Source organism: Artemia franciscana, chromosome 13, assembly GCF_032884065.1.
Source record: "Artemia franciscana chromosome 13, ASM3288406v1, whole genome shotgun sequence".
Lineage (NCBI taxonomy): Eukaryota > Metazoa > Arthropoda > Branchiopoda > Anostraca > Artemiidae > Artemia > Artemia franciscana.
The window spans coordinates 38456309-38472769 of record NC_088875.1 but is presented as its reverse complement, the minus strand read 5'-3'; the positions used below and the strand labels follow the sequence as shown (position 1 = coordinate 38472769).

Sequence of the window (16461 nt, the reverse complement as noted above, 5' to 3'; positions counted from 1 at the left end):
AGAAAAGTTTTTATTTGAAATTTTGTCGTCTGCTTGTCTCTTTACAATTGTCCTTACAAACACAAATGTCCTCATACAAAATTTGTCCTTACCACATTGCAACACTTGCTTCTTCACTTGGTGGTTTCCAAATAAAACGCTAAACAAATGCGCCTTTCAGAAACCAATTTTTTCTGTGCTAAATTAAAAAAAGAGAAGTTTTCTTGTAGTATTAGTTGTTGATTTGGCTGTTCGGTTTTTCTAGAAAAACTAAAAATGAAAACTTTGCTTCAGGTAGTCGATTGTTGTGCTTAGGGGCAATTAAAGTGTTGTTTCAAGGTAAGAAATATACATTATGAAAGTTAGAATTAGCATTTGTGATTATTAAGTTAAATATTAAGCCACGTTCCTATGGATGGCAGCGTCATATCTAAAAAGACAGAGTCTTGTTTGAATTCAGCCCTTTACAGTGATTAAATTTAAAAAAACAAGTTAATTTTAACTGCAAGTAAGGAGCGACAATTAAAACTTAAAACGAACTGAAATTATTCCGTATATAAAAAAGACTGTCAACTCCTCAACGCCTCGCTCTTTAAACTAAAGTTTGACTCTTTGTCACAACTCTACTTTTTAAAACAATAAAGAACTTTAGCGTAAAGAGCGAGGCGTTGATGAGGAAACAATCCCTTTCATATACGGTACAATTTCTGTTCGTTTTAAGTTTTAATGTCGCACCTTACTTGTAGTTAAAAAAACATGTTTTTTTAACTCAATTTCTGAATATTTTTGAATTAACGCATGTTTTAATTTTTGCTCACCGCACATGAATAATTTTATTAGTAAAAAATTTATTAGTAAAAAATATACCTACCTTAAAAATAAACTTATGTAGCGAACTTATATATTCATAAGTTTTTATTACGTATATTTTGGGGTTTGCCCCCTTGTTAATACCTCACTTTTTACACTAAAGCTTAAATTTTTCCCAGTTCTTTAAGAAATACCCCAGAATCGCAAAGGCTGTAGAATAAATAGTTGAAATTACTAAAAGTACTTTAGCGTGAAGAGCGAGGTATTTAGGAGGAGATGAGCCCCTCATATGCGTAATAATTTCTGTTCGTTTTAAGTTTTAATCCTTCTCCTTAATTTCAGTTGAAAAAAACTTTCTATTTATTTTTTCATTGTTTTTGTTTTTAAATAATGCTAGAAAATCCTGTACCCCCTTCATGGAACTTCTCTTCCCCCATGAAAAATTCCTCCGATGAAAAATCGTTCCACATAGCTCTCTCCCCTAATCCCCTCCCCTCTAGACCAAAAAATCCCCCTGAAAACTTCTGTACACTTCCCAATAACCATTATTGTATGTAAACACTGGTCAAAGTTTATAACTTGCAGCCCCTCCCCCGGGGACTGTGGGGAAGCGAGTTGTCCCCAAAGACATAATTATCATGTTTTTCGACTGTGTTGAACAAACTGGCTATTTCAAAACTTTGATCCGTTGACTTCGGCAAAAAATGAGCGTGGGAGGGCGCCTAGGTGCCCTCCAATTTTTTGGTCACTTAAAAGGGGCACTAGAACTTTTAATTTACGTTAAAATGAGCCCATTGCGAAATTCCAGGACCACTGGGTCAATAAGATCACTCCTGGGAAAAAAAACAAAACAAATAAACACCCACCCGTGCAGGCAAATATTTATTAGGTTAACCGTCATTTATGTGTCATAATGTCTAATTTCACCTGGATGAAATGGTCGACTCTAACCTGGATTCGGGATCCCTTGTCTGAGAGGACGCGGGTTCGAATCCCAGTGTACCCAATTCTTCAGTTTGGGACGGGGGTCAGTGGTGTGACTCTGTAAGCTTAGCCAGAGTCGACCCAGCTCTAAATGGGTACCTGGAGAAATCTGGGGAAGGTAAACAGGAAGGGTGTGCGAAAGCACAGGATGGCTGGCCCCCAACCCCCCATTGCACTTCCTGGCTGAAGGGCCAAGAAACGGAGATCAGCACCGCCGGTACGGACTGTAAAGTCTAATGCCGTATCCTTTACCTTCTTTTTACATAATGGCTAATGAATGATGAAAGGTAGAAACGCGAAATCGGAATTTCTGAGAAATCTTACTATAGATTTGTATACTTGTTGCCAGTGGTGTCGCTGGAGAGGGGGTAGTCTCCGCCCAATAATTTGAGGACAAATATAATTTATTACTTTTAGAAAAATTTCGTAGGCTGACCAATGGTCTGGATTGCGCATGTACCGACTTCCTGATTCAGGGCCTTTGGCCTTGAGTGCAATGCTCGGTTTGGGAATAATTTGGAAAAAAAACTATAAATTTATTAAGTAGCTTTAAAACTGTTGCTCGTTTTAAGCGCAAAATTTATCTTTACTTTCAGCAGATACTTTTTTAAAATTAATCCATGCTTATTTTTAACATAAGAAAAACAAGAAAAATAGAAGTCCATTACGCTTCATAATATGTGTTAATATTTTTCCAAATCTACTGCCTTTGAAACCTTATCCTTATCCTTTTGAAACCTAAACCTTTGAAACCTTTTTCTCCTCAACGCCCCGCTCTTTATGCTAAAGTTTCTTACTGTTTTAAAAATAGAGTTAAGAGAAAGAGTCGAACTTTAGCGTAAAGAGCGGGCGTTGAGGAGGAAAAGCCCCTTTCATATACGGAGTAATTTCTGTTCGTTTTAAGTTTTAATGTTGCTCCTTACTTTTATTTAAAAAAACTTGTTTTTTATTATTCAATTATTAAGTAAAAATGTGAGCCCAGTTAATGGTAAAATTGAAATATGTTCTATGCCTCCTTTTTCTCCAAATTTGGTCAGGTCAATTTTTTCTCCTGATGTTCAAAGGGTTTTAATTCCTAAAATCTATTAGTTCGAGATTATATTCTCCTGTTTTAAAACTCTCAAAAGTAAAAATGAATACAAACTCTGTGTCTGCAAATAGAACAGAAATGAAATTCTTGAAGAGCAAGAATACAGTGAATTCAATTTCCCGAATGAAAAAAAAAATCATTGAAAAAGAATATAAGACCTTGTGCTTTTTATAGTGATATTCGCATTATAGCTAGATAGGCCGAATAGGTTGTAATTTGGTGATAGGATTTGGTAGAGGGGGATCCGTTCAAAGAATCATTCAATTGTTTTATTTTTTTCCATTATTAAATTGAAACTCCGATTCTCTTATTTGTCATTTAAATGCCTGATAAGCGCTAATAACGTCATATTCCTTGCGTTTTGGAGTCACATACTAACACATAAATATGGATCTGCCTCTACGCACAATACCATGCTGACTTTTTGATATTTTCGCTTTTCTATTTTTTTTTTTTTTTTAACCAGCTCCAAAAAAGAACTGACATAAATGTGCTAAGAATTATGACTGAAATTAATCGCATTTCACATAATGTCAGCGCTACTTGTGGGACATTTTTCTCCGAACCCCGAAGATTTACGAAATGTCTGTGAGAATAGAATAAAGTGAATTTAAACAAAATTTATTCATATTTTCTCTCAATTTAGAAATTTTACGAGCACTTATAAGCGGTACCAACCCATTCTCTTTTTCTGTTGCTATCAGTTTCAAACAGTTCGTGGTAATGAACTGTAGTAAGGAGCGACCCGGCTCAATAGTAACCAAAACTCTAAAAAATTGAATTTTGATATCAATAGCCACATCAAAAGAATCGCATTTTAATGCTGATTTTAAATATATAAGTTTAATCAAGTTTAGTCTTACCCATTAAAAGTTACGAGCCTGAAAAAATTTGCCTTATTTAAGAAAATAGGAGGAAACACCCCCTAAAAGTCGTAGAATCTTAACGAAAATCACACCATCAGATTCAGCGTATCAGAAAACCCTACTGTAGAAGTTTCAAGCTCCTATCTACAAAAATGTGGAACACGGGTGCGTGTTTATTTGTTTGTTTTTTTTCTTTTTTCTTTTTCCCAGGGGTCATCGTATCGACCAAGTGGTCCTAGAATGTCGCAAGAGGGCTCATTCTAACGGAAATGAAAAGTTCTAGTGCCCTTTTTAAGTGACCAAAAAAACTGGAGGGCATCTAGGCCCCATCCCACGCTCATGTTTTTCCCAAAGTCAACAAATCAAAATTTTGAGATAGCCATTTTGTTCAACATAGTCGAAAACCATAATAACTATGTCTTTGGAGATGACTTACTCCCCCACAATCCCTGGGGGAGGGGCTGCAAGTTACAAACTTTGACCAGTGTTTACATATAGTAATGGTTATTGGGAAGTGTACAGACGTTTTCAGGGGGATTTTATTTTGCTTGGGAGTGGGGCTGAGGGGAGGGGGCTATGTTGGAGGATCTTTCCTTGGAGGAATCTGTCATGGGGGAAGAAAAATTCAATGAAAAGGGCGCAGGATTTTCTAGCATTACTATAAGAAAACAATGAAAAATAAATATGAAAACGTTTTTTCAAAAGGAAGGGGTAGCATTGAAACTTAAAACGAACAGAAATTATTACACAAATGAGGGGTTCTAAAAATACTTTAGCATAAAGGGCGAGGTATTTAGGAGGAGATAAATACCTCGCTCTTTATGCTAAAGTATTTTTAGTAATTAAAACTATTTATTCTACGGCCTTTCTGATTCAGGGGTCATTCTTAAAGAATTGGGACAAAACTTACGATTTAGTGTAAAGAGCGAGGTATTAACGAGGGTACAAACCCCCTCGTATACATAATAAAAATATAAGATTATGAAAGTTTGTTACGTAAGTTAATTCTTAAGTTACGTATATTTTTTACTAATAAAAATATTCGTTAAAAATTAAAAGTTTTAGTGGCATTCTTAAGTAACCGAAAAATTGGAGGGCAACTAGACCTCCTTCTCCACCCTTTATTTCTCAAAATCGTCTGATCGAAACTAAGAGAAAGCCATTTAGCCAAAAAAAGAATTAATATACAAATTTCATTTTAATAATTTATGTGAGGAGAGCCAAAACCAAACATGCATTAATTCAAAAACGTTCAGAAATTAAATAAAAAAAAAACTAATTTTTTTAGCTGAAAGTAAGGAGCGACATTAAATTTAAAACGAACAGAAATTACTCCGTGTATGAAATGGGTTGTCCCCTCCGCAATCCCTCGCTCTTTACGCTAAAGTTTGACTCTTTGCCACAATTCTATTTTTTAAAACAATTAAAAGCTTTAGCATAAAGAGCGAGGGATTGCAGAGGGGACAACCCATTTCATATACGGAGTAATTTCTGTTCGTTTTAAGTTTTAATGTCGCTCCTTACTTTCAGCTAAAAAAATTAGTTTTTTTTATTTAATTTACTCTAGGAGACTGTGCTTCGCTTGTGAAAGCAATTATAGACATAAAAATGATATTCAATGTAACCCACTTTGGAGATGTATACCCTCCATACCCTGATTTACACAAGAAAAAAATCTGTTTAATCTTTATAGAAGTACGTTTTTTAAAGCAAAGATACAAAGGAGAAGATAATTTTCAAACTCAAGGAATCAATTTTCCCTTCCAATTGGCATCCCTGGCCGTTTTATTTTATTTGAAGTTTCTGCCGCTGTGATGCCAAATTGTTAAGATTTTCCGGATATTCTTTGTCAAACAATGCCCAACGGATAAGTTAATAATTATAACTTTATTTTTCGAATACTTTCAAATTTAAAATACGGTCTCTATTTAAATGTGAGGAATGTGTCACAATGTAATGTTTCACAATCTGTGGTAATACTTTAACTGATCCTATATCTTTACTTAGACAGCGCTATTGCGCTGCCTGTGATTTTTGTTTCGGCTTTGACCCGCTGGTATTAATGCTATTTATTAATATAAATAGGCGAACCCACAAACAAATCAATTTGATAAAAAATATAAATAATATTTCAATAATTCACGTATATTATAAGTTTAGTACAACAAATTAAATCTTACAGAGTCTAAATCCGCTCAAAGTTACGAGTAAATGAACAGCGCGATACCCGAGGCTATTAGAATAGAGCTTGTTTCAATTATAAAATTGAACATCCTGTCCTGGGCGTGGGGGCTGGGGCAAGTGGAGGGGGACATTTAGGCCTACTGCAGCATTAGTCGTGAATCTGGCTGAAAAAAGCCGAGTTTATTCGACATTCATTTTCGCCACCCAAAAGCTTGTTCCTTGGTGACAATTTTAGTCAAGCACCTAAACTTAAATTTATGATTGTTTAATGTGTGTTTATTGTTAAACGTATTAAGTATTGTTTTTCAAATTCACCAAGTAGCGTGTTTGTCATATAGCTAATTTTCTTTACTACCGCTTGAATAGCACCTACTTCAATAGTACATCTTGCCCCCCCTCCAATAAAAATACTGTAGATACGCCCCTGCTTATTGCCTTTATACCAAATTTACAAGTGGACCCTGGACTGACCATCCAGAGTGCTACTTACCTTTACTTGCATCAGGACAAGGCATTTTCCCCCTCAATTGGCAACCGCCTTTAGATCTTGCGTATCTCTTTTACACCTGGCATAAATAATATATTTTTGTAGAAATGCTTGACATTTGTGTTTTATAATAGTATCGAACAAATGTAGAGGTTCAAATTTTGAATGTAATGACAAAATTGGATATCGGAATGAAGAGGGAGGGAGGTGGCCTTCAAAATACCATTTTGTTACTGATATACATTAATTGTACGCTGAATGCCTTTGTCAATTCTTAAGTCTGTATGTGTCTGTGTGTATTTATAACATAAAACGATCGTACTTCCCTTTCCTCTCTCTTTTATATATATATATATGTATATATATATATATATATATATATATATATATATATATATATATATATATATATATATATATATATATATATATGTATATATATATATATATATATACATATATATATATATATATATATATATATATATATATATATATATATATATATATATATATATATATATATGCGAAACAAAAACTGTAATTATAATTATCAACTTGTCAACTTCTATTCTTCGTGTTACACTTACTAAAGAAATCTTGGATTGAAATATAGATTTGCTTTTCCACGTTGTTCAGGTGATAGTCTGCGTCGGGATAAATCTAGAATAAAAAGACATTATGATTAATACATAACCAGATTTCACTGATGGTTGTTTACGACCTGTCAGGTTTATTATCATTGAATTGAATTCATTATATCCAACTGATGTTCATATAATCATTAAACTGCTAGTTTTGTGATTATACCGACTTATAGAAATATATATTGAATCGCTAAAAAATTACTATGATGACTACTTTATTATGATTTGGCAGACATCAGACATGAATTTTTTCTGAATTAATCCAAACGGTAATTGGCTTCACAGTTTCATCGTGGTAAACCAATAATTTCTGCTCTTATTATTATTATTTTATTTTTTTTTTTTGAGAGGGGGCTACAGAAAGTTCAGTATAAACTTGATAAATACAACAGCGTTCAAGACAAAACTGAAAACAATTTAGTGGCAATTGAAAGCTTTCTGACGGAAATAACACGTAATCTCTCCCAGCAGAAATAATTCCTAGGACGTCAAACTTAGTCCCTGGCTATTTATTTTTACTCAGATACTACAGTTAATTGCTCTGAAATTATTGAGATGTTAATTTAAGTGCTTATGAATTCTCTAAGTCTCTTTTTAGTATTTTTTAATGTCCCCTTGAAATCGTTTTCTTATATTAACCAACCATGTTGATGGACTCGAGGTTTTGAACTGCATTAAGGGCTCGATTGGTCAATTATGGAGAGGGATGTGGTACGTTATTTTAATTTTTCAAGGTCCGTTATAAGCACAAGCAAGGTCGTATCCAGCGGGAGGGGGGTTGAGTTGTAGGATTCCCCCATGAAAAGCTTGTTTGACTAGTAAGAAGGTAATATAATGAATATAAACAACTTTTTGATATGTTTTTAAAGTTTATTTTGCGCCCCCCCCCCCAGAAAAAAATTCTGGATACATTATTGAATACAAGTAATTACCTCGGGTTTTTGTGCACAATTCCAAAAAAAGTTTCGGGCCCCACTCCCAGAACAGGCTGGAACCCAAACCTCTTGATGCTGGTAGATATGCCTTTAAGACTTCAAGAATCGTTTAAGACTTTTCATGCAGTATGAAAATAAAATGTGAATACAGTATGAAAATTACAATGGAAACAGGCGCTATTAAAGACTATCTGAAGCTTTTTATGGCACTTGGTATTAACCAAGTGACATATAACAATCGCAAATTCTCTCGGTCTGTCTGTCTGTCAGTCTGTCTGGCTGTCGGTCCCGGTTTTGCTACTTTAGGTACTTCCAGGTAAGCTAGGACGATGAAATTTGGCAGGCGTATCAAGGACCGGACCAGATTAAATTAGAAATAGTCGTTTTCCCGATTTTACCATCGGGGGGAGAGTGAGGGCCCGTTAATTTGGAAACAATAGAAAAATTGAAGTATTCTGATTCTAAAAATTAGAAAAAATGGCGTATTTTTAACTTACGAACAGGTGATCGGATCTCAATGAAATTTGATATTTAGGAGGATATAGTGTCTCAGAGCTCTTATTTTAAATCCCGACCGGATCTGGTGACATTGGGGGGAAGTTTGGGGTGGGGGAACCTAAAATAATGGAAAACGCTTAGATCGGAGGGATCGGAATGAAACTTGGTGGGAAAATAAGCAGAAGTCTTAGATACGTGATTTACATAATTGGAACGGATCCGTTCTATTGGGGGGGGGGGGGTAATTCTGAAAATTTAGAAAAAATGATGTATTTTTCACTTACGAAGGAGTGATAGGATCTTCATAAAACTTCATATTTAGAAGGAACTCGTAACTCAGATCTCTTATTTTAAATCTCAACCGGATCCAGCGTAATTGGGGGTAGGGGCATTTGGGGGGGGGGCCGGAAATCTTAAGAAATACTTAAAGCGGTGAGATCCAGATGAAACTGGATGGGAAGAATAAAAACCTGTCTAAGATACGTGACTGACATAACCGGACCGGATCTGCTCTCTTTAGTGGAGTTGGGGGGGGGGGGGGTAATTTTGAAAATTGAGGTATTTGTAACTTACGAAAGGGTGACCAGATCTTAATGAAATTTGATATTTAGAAGGATCTTGTGCTTTAAAGCTCTAATTTTAAATTCCGACCAGACCCTGTGACATTGGGGAGAGTTGGAGGGGGAAACTGGAATTCTTGGAAAACGTGAAAATTGGGGTATTTTTATCTTACGAATAGGTGATCGGATCTTAATGAAATTTGATATTTAGAAGGAATTCATGTCTCAGAGCTCTTATTTCAAATCCCGACCAGATATTTTGACATTTGGGGGGGAGTTGGAGGGGGAAATCTTGGAAACAACTTGGAGTGGAGGAATCGGGATGAAGCTTGGTGGATAGAATAAGCAAATGTCATTGATACGTGATTGACGGAACCGTACTGGATTCGCTCTCTTTGGGGGATTTGGGGGGAGGGTTCAGTGAATTGGCAAGTTTGGTGCTTCTGGACGTGCTAGGACGATGAAAATTGGTAGGCGTGTCAGGGAGCTGCACGAATTGATTTGATAAAGTCGTTTTCCCAGATTCGACCATCTGGGGGGCTAAAGGGAGAGGAAAAAATAGAAAAAAAATTAGGTATTTATAACTTACGAGTGGGTGATCGGATCTTAATGAATTTTGATATTTAGAACGACATCGTGACTCAGAGCTCTTATTTTAAATCCTGACCGGCATTAAGCCTCTAATTTTCCTTTTAAATCAATCTATTGATTTATAGAATTTTGTTAGAGCTCATACCATATGATTTCTTGGCTCCTAGCTCTTCTTGCCTCGTCACAAGTGCCATATGAGCTCTTAACTCTTGTTAATACCAGGCGCGACAGACAAGATAGACGACGTAGGCATTTACAGCCACGAAGATTTGTCATACAAAAACTTAGTAACCCTTCAGATTCATGTCATGAAATAATCTGGCTTTGGTCCAAGCCGAGAAGACTATCAAGAACTTACACTAGAATCATTGTAGCAGCAGTATAGTATCCAGAAAATACAATGGAAGGCCACCCATTTTCCTGGCATAATATTCTTCCTATATTGAAATTAAAAACAAGTTTTTAACTGAAATTAAAGAACGATATTAAAATTTAAAACGAGCAGAAATTATTTCGCATATAAAGGGGCTTACCCCTCCTCAACGCCTCGCTCTCTACGCTAAAGTTTTTTATTGTTTTAAAAAGTAGTGTAGTGAGAAAGAGTCAAACTTTGGCGTAAGGAGCAAGGCGTTGAGGAGGGGACATCCCTTTTCATATACGGAAAACTTTCTGTTCGTTTAAATTTTTATAACCACTCCTTACTTTCAGTTAAAAATGCTTGTTTTTTTATTTAATTTCTGAACATTTTTTTAATTAATGCAGGTCTTGAATTTGACTCACTGGACAGGAATAATTAAAATTGAGTTTGCATATGAATTTTACCTTTTTTGTCTACATGACTTTCTCAAAATTATTCCGTATATGAAAAGGGCTATCCCCCCCTCAACGCCTTGCTCTTTACGCTAAAGTATTTTATTGTTTTAAAATGTAGAGTTGTGAGAAAGAGTCAAACGTTAGCGTAAAGAGCTAGGTGCCGAGGAGGGGACAGCCCCTTTCATATATGTTCGTTCAAGTTTTAATGTCACTCATTACTTTCAGTTAAAACAAAATTTTTTTAATTTAATTTCTGAACGTTTTTGAATTAATTTAAATTTTGAATTTGGCTCACCGTACATGAATAATTAAGACGAAATTTACATATTAATTTTACTCTTTTTGGATAAATGGCTATCTCAAAATTCTGATCGGGCGGTTTTGAAAAACAAAGGGTTGGGGAGTAAACACGCATCCGTGATCTTTCTTCTGGCGAAAAATAAAATACAAAATTCCAGATTTTTCCAGATAGGAAATGAAAACTCTACGGTAGGGTTCTCTAATACGCTGAATCTGATGGTGTGATTTCTTTACTTATATGGGGCGTTTTCCCCTTTTTTGAACCTTTTAATAGTTAAAACTAAACGAGGTGAAACTTATATATTTAAAAAAAGCATAAAAATCGCATTCTTTTGGTGCATATATTGGTATCAAGATTTTGTTTTTTAGAGTTTTGGTTACTGTTGAGCCGGGTCTCTCCTTCGCACCCTTCATGGAAATTCTATTCCTCCATGAAGAATTCTTCCATGGAAAGATCGTCCCACCTAACCCTTTGTTCTGACCCCCCACTAGAAAAAATCCCCCCTGAAAATGTCTGTATACTTTCCAATAACCACTACTATATGTAAATAATGGGCAGAGTTCATAACTTGCAGCCCTTAACCAGGGGACTGCGGGGCATTCAGTTGTCCTCAAAGGCAAAGTTATTAGATTTTCCGACTATGCTGAACAAAATGGCTATCTCAAAATTTTGATCTGGTGACTTTGGGAAAAAAACGTGGGAGGAGGCCTAGTTGCTCTCCAATTTTTTGTTCACTTAAAAAGGGTGCTAAAACTTTTAATTTCCATTTTAATGAGCCCTCTCGGGACATTCTAGGATGACTGGGTCGATACGATCGCCCCTGGGGAAAAGAAAAAAAATAACAAAAAAGAAATAAACACGCATCCGTGATCTTTCTTCTGGCAAAAATAACAAATTCCACATTTTTGCATATAGGAGCTTGGAACCTCTATAGTAGGGTTCTCGGATACGCTGAATCTGATGGTGTGATTTTTATTAAGATTTTATGACATTTAGGAGATGCTTTCCCCTTTTTCGTAAATATGGTGAATTTATCAGGTTTGTAACTTTTGATGGGTAAAACTAAGCTTGATGAAACTTATATGTTTAAAATCAGAAAAAAATTCCGATTCTTTTGATGCATCTATTAGTATAAAAATCTATTAGTATCGGCTTTTAGAGTTTCGGTTCTATAGACCTGGTTCGCTCCTTACTTACATTTCGTCACCACGAACTGTTTGGAAATGAAACAAAACTTGAAAATATAGTTTATTTTGAAATTTGGCAATTCCATAAACAGTTGAAAATACAGGGCCAAAAGACCCCGCTCATACCCCTGTTGTAGGCGTTCCTGACATCATAGCTGTGTGTTTTTTTACGTATAAACTAACTTATTTTTATGGTTAGACAATAATCCTGCAAAACCCCAGCCTAGAAGTAAAAATTCTGAGAAAAATAGAAAGTTGTGGTTTCCTTTACCTTTTGCTCAAATTTAGTTTCTGCTCTGGTGAGTGCTTTTGCCAGCTTCATACTTTGTTGTAATTGTACAGGGTTGCCAAAACTCCCATGAATTAAAAGAAAACTTTCATCTGGTATTGAGTGCGAAATCATTGACAAGTCTCCTGTTATATATGATTTGTAAGCTTCTTCGATAGAGCCCAAGTATCGTTCACTAGTTACGGCATCTATAATTTATTATTGTTATTTATAAAGTGCCATAAATCTCAGATGATGGAAGATGAATCGCCCAATCGAAACGATAACGGGATTTGTTACTCAATATACTAAACTGGGTTAAATTTTTGTATTAAATCGACTAGTGAAGTTCGTTTGTCTTTACTCCTTCTTATAACTAAGAATTTAAAGGTAAAATCCAAACATATAAATATAAAATAAAAGGTAAAACTAATAATCAGAATAAAATAAAGCAAATAAAAATAAAAGAAAATTACGTAAAAAGTTTAGAAACTTCATATATCAAACAAAATTATAAACATAAAATTAGGAGATTCACGCCTGAAAAATTATTTTAGAACAATCTAACTGAAAATAGAATTTATACAGATGTTTCCCATTGTGAGTTATATCTATTATTGTTTTTATTTTTATTACTTTATTTATTAAGAGTAGTGGCATAATTCAATTAAATTCGTGGTGTGGGGGAAGGGTGAAAATGGAGCCAATTTCTCCATAATCAAGTGAAAATGACAGTGAAAACTTAGAAATGAGTCATATAGTACCATAAAGGTAAATATAAACTATAGAAAACTGACCTGTTTCTCTGGATGCTTGAATTATACAGGCTTATTTAAATTTTGACATGATTGTTTTGCAGAAACTAAAATTCACCTGGAGGGGGGGCAAACCGAGGTCTGGGTAGGCAAATTTGGGTCTCGATACCCGACAGCATGTTATACCCCAGATAAAAGGGCCATAAATCCCAAAAAATGGAAGGTGAACCTTCCAATCCAAACGACAAGGATTGATAATAAGCGATACGATAATAAACGATAATAAATGACCGAAAACACAAAACTGGGTTAGATTTCTCTCTGAAATGAATTAGTTAAGTTGGTTCGTCTTTAATCCTTCTTATGGCCAATAACTTAAAGGCAAGATTAAATTCCAGAAACATATAATTAAAAGGTAAAACTAATAATCTAGAAAACTGAAACATACAATAAAGTTAAATAAAAAGTTTAAAAATTCATGTGTAAAGCAAAATTGTAAACAATAAATTAGGACACTCACATCTAGAAAACTATTTTAGGTCGAACTAAACAAAAAAAAAGAACATGTTCAGGTTTCCCCGTATCGTCAATTATATTAATTATTTTTTTTGTATTATTGTTATTTATTACTGGCCCACATATCTCAAAAGATTGAGGATAAGCAAATCAAATTCAAACAATAAGGGATAACTAACTCCAGGAAAGTTATGATGTTGATAGACTCCAAGATAAAAGTTTGAGAAAAAACTTCCAGGAACAATTGAATAATAAACTTGAGAGTTTAAAATTTGACAATGTGGAAGGTGGATGGAATAATTTAAGAAAAACAATTTGTGAAGTTGCTGATGGTGTCTTAGAGAAAAGTACTAAGACTGCAACTAGGAATATTAGTGAAAAAGCTTTAGGTTTAATAGAGAGTAGAAGGGGTTTGTACAAAAATTATCTGAGTGATAGGTCGTATGAAAACAAAAGGAATGTAAAGAAAGTGGAGAAAGCATTAAAGTATGAACTAAGGAGATGTGAAGTGGAGGCCATGGATAAAATTACTGAGGACAAAGATGTGGCTAGACGGTATAATAGTAAAATATTATACTGGCATGTTAATAAATTAAAAGGGGATAGTCAATCGAGACTAGTCCCAGTTTAAGATATAAATGGGGCCGCAATTAGTGATAAGGAAAAAGTTAAAGAAAGATGGGTGGAACATTTTGAGAATGTGCTAAACCGAGATAAAGTTGCAGAAAAAGATATAGTTGAAAATGAAAAAAGTTTGTGATACCTTGGATTTGAATTTAAAAAAGAGGGAATAGTTGTGGGAAAAGTGGAAGTCATGGCCAATTGTAGAAAAAAGCCAAGACAGATTGTTGAATTAAGTGGGCAGCCCAGTCAAGGGTTAATTTGAATTTGAATTTAAAAAAGAGGGAATAGTTGTGGGAAAAGTCAAAGTCATGGCCAATTGTAGAAAAAAGCCAAGACAGATTGTTGAATTAAGTGGGCAGCCCAGTCAAGGGTTAATTTTATCCCTTTGATTGCCGTTGTTACTGTCTGCCATTTATGCTACACCTTTCCGTGCATGTGTGTCACAAGGAAGATTTGTTTAATGAGGAAGAATTAGCGACAGTACTAAAAGGATTAAAAAATAATAAGGCCCCAGGTGCTGATAGTGTGATAAATGACTTTCTTAAACATGGTGGCTCTGAGGTTAGGAATAACCTACTGAAGAAAATGAACATGATTTTTGAAAAAGGGGAAGTTCGTAATGATTTTAGGAAAACCTTAATCAAAACACTGTGTAAGAAAGGTGACAAGATTTAGTGTCGTGATCAAAACACGCATTAATTCAAAAACGTCCAGAAATTAAAAAAAACAGGGGTTTTTTAAATGAAAGTAAGGAGCGACATTAAAACTTAAAACGAACAGAAATTACTCCGTCTATGAAAGGGGCTTTTCCTCCTCAACGCCCCGCTCTTTACGCTAAAGTTTTTTACTGTTTTGAAAAGTAGAGTTAAGAGAAAAAGTCAAACCTTAGCGTAAAGAGCGGGGCGTTGAGGAGGAAAAACCCCTTTCATAGAAGGAGTAATTTCTGTTCGTTTTAAGTTTTAATGTCGCTCCTTACTTTCATTTTAAAAAAACCCTGTTTTTTTTGTTTAATTTCTGGACGTTTTTTAATTAATGCATGTTTTGATCTTGGCTCTCCGCACATAAGTAATTAAAACGAAATTTGCATATTAATTTTTTTTGGCTAAATGACTTTTTCATAGTTTTAATCGGAAGATTTTGAGAAAAAGGGAGCGAGGGAGGAGGCCTAGTTGCCCTCCAATTTTTTGATTACTTAAAAAGACATTAACTTTAAATTTTTTACGAACGTTTTCATAAGTAAAAAATATACGTAACTCATGAATTAACTTACGTAGCGAACCTCTGTATTCGTATGTTTTTATTGCGTATATGAGGGGGCTCGTCCCTCGTCGATACCTAGCTCTTTATACTAAAGCTTAAATTTTGTCCCAATGCCTTAAGAATGGCCCCTGAATCAAAAACGCCGTAGAATAAGTAGTTGTAATTACTAAAAATACTTTAGTGTAAAGAGCGAGGTATTACGAAGAGGTAAACCCCTCATATGCGTTATAATGTCTGTTCATTTTCAGATTTAATGCTGCTCCTCACTTTCAGTAGAAAAAACTTTTCATATTTATTTTTCATTGTTTTTTTAAATATGCTAGAAAATCCTGAGCCACCTCCATTGAAAGTCTCTTCCACCCTGAGAAGTTCCTCCATGTAAAGATCCTCCCACGTAACCCCTCCCCTCAACTCCCTCAACCAAAAAAAGACCCCTGAAAACGTCTTTACAATTCCTAGTAACCATTACTATATGTAAACACAGGTCAAAGTTTGTAACTTGCAGCCCCTCCCACGGGGACTGCGGGGGAGAAAGTCGTCCCCAAAGACATAGTTATTAGGTTTTTATAGTATGGTGAATAAAATGGTTATATTAGAATTTTCATCCAGTGACTTTGGGGAAAAAATGAGCGCAGGAAGGGGCCCAGGTGCCCTCCAGTTTTTTGGTCACTTAAAAACGGCACTTGAACTTTTAATTTCCCTTAGAATGAGCCCTTTCGCGACATTCTAGGACCACTGAGTCGACACGATCACCCCTGGGGGAAAAAAAACAAAAAACAAATAAACACGCATCCGTGATTTTTCTTCTGGCAAAAAATGCGGAATTCCACATTTTTGTAGATAGGGGCTTGAAACTTCTACAATAGGGTTCTCTGGTACGCTGAATCTGATGGCGTGATTTTCGTTAAGATCGTATGACTTTTAGGGGGTCTGTTCCCCTATTTTCTAAAATGAGGTAAATTTTCTCAGGCTGGTAACTTTTGATGGGTAAAACTGATCTTGATGAAACTTATATATTTAAAATCTGCATTAAAATGCGATTCTTTTGAGGTAACTATTGGTATTAAATTTCCATTTTTTAGAGTTTCAGTTACTATTGAGCCGGG

At 35.0% G+C, this 16461-nt stretch overlaps 1 protein-coding gene across 1 annotated transcript in view; it reads right to left on the bottom strand.

Moving 5' to 3' along the window:
• Nucleotides 1-6914: 6914 nt before the first annotated feature.
• Nucleotides 6915-16461, bottom strand: part of LOC136034903 (prolyl endopeptidase FAP-like) — a 129054-nt gene continuing 119507 nt past the window's right edge. The window contains exons 13-14 of the mRNA XM_065716400.1: nucleotides 12204-12409; nucleotides 6915-7063 (exon numbers count right to left, since the gene is read on the bottom strand). Coding sequence (XP_065572472.1) covers nucleotides 6962-7063; nucleotides 12204-12409 — 308 coding nt within the window. The 3' untranslated portion in view covers nucleotides 6915-6961. The remainder of the gene's footprint in view (nucleotides 7064-12203; nucleotides 12410-16461) is intronic.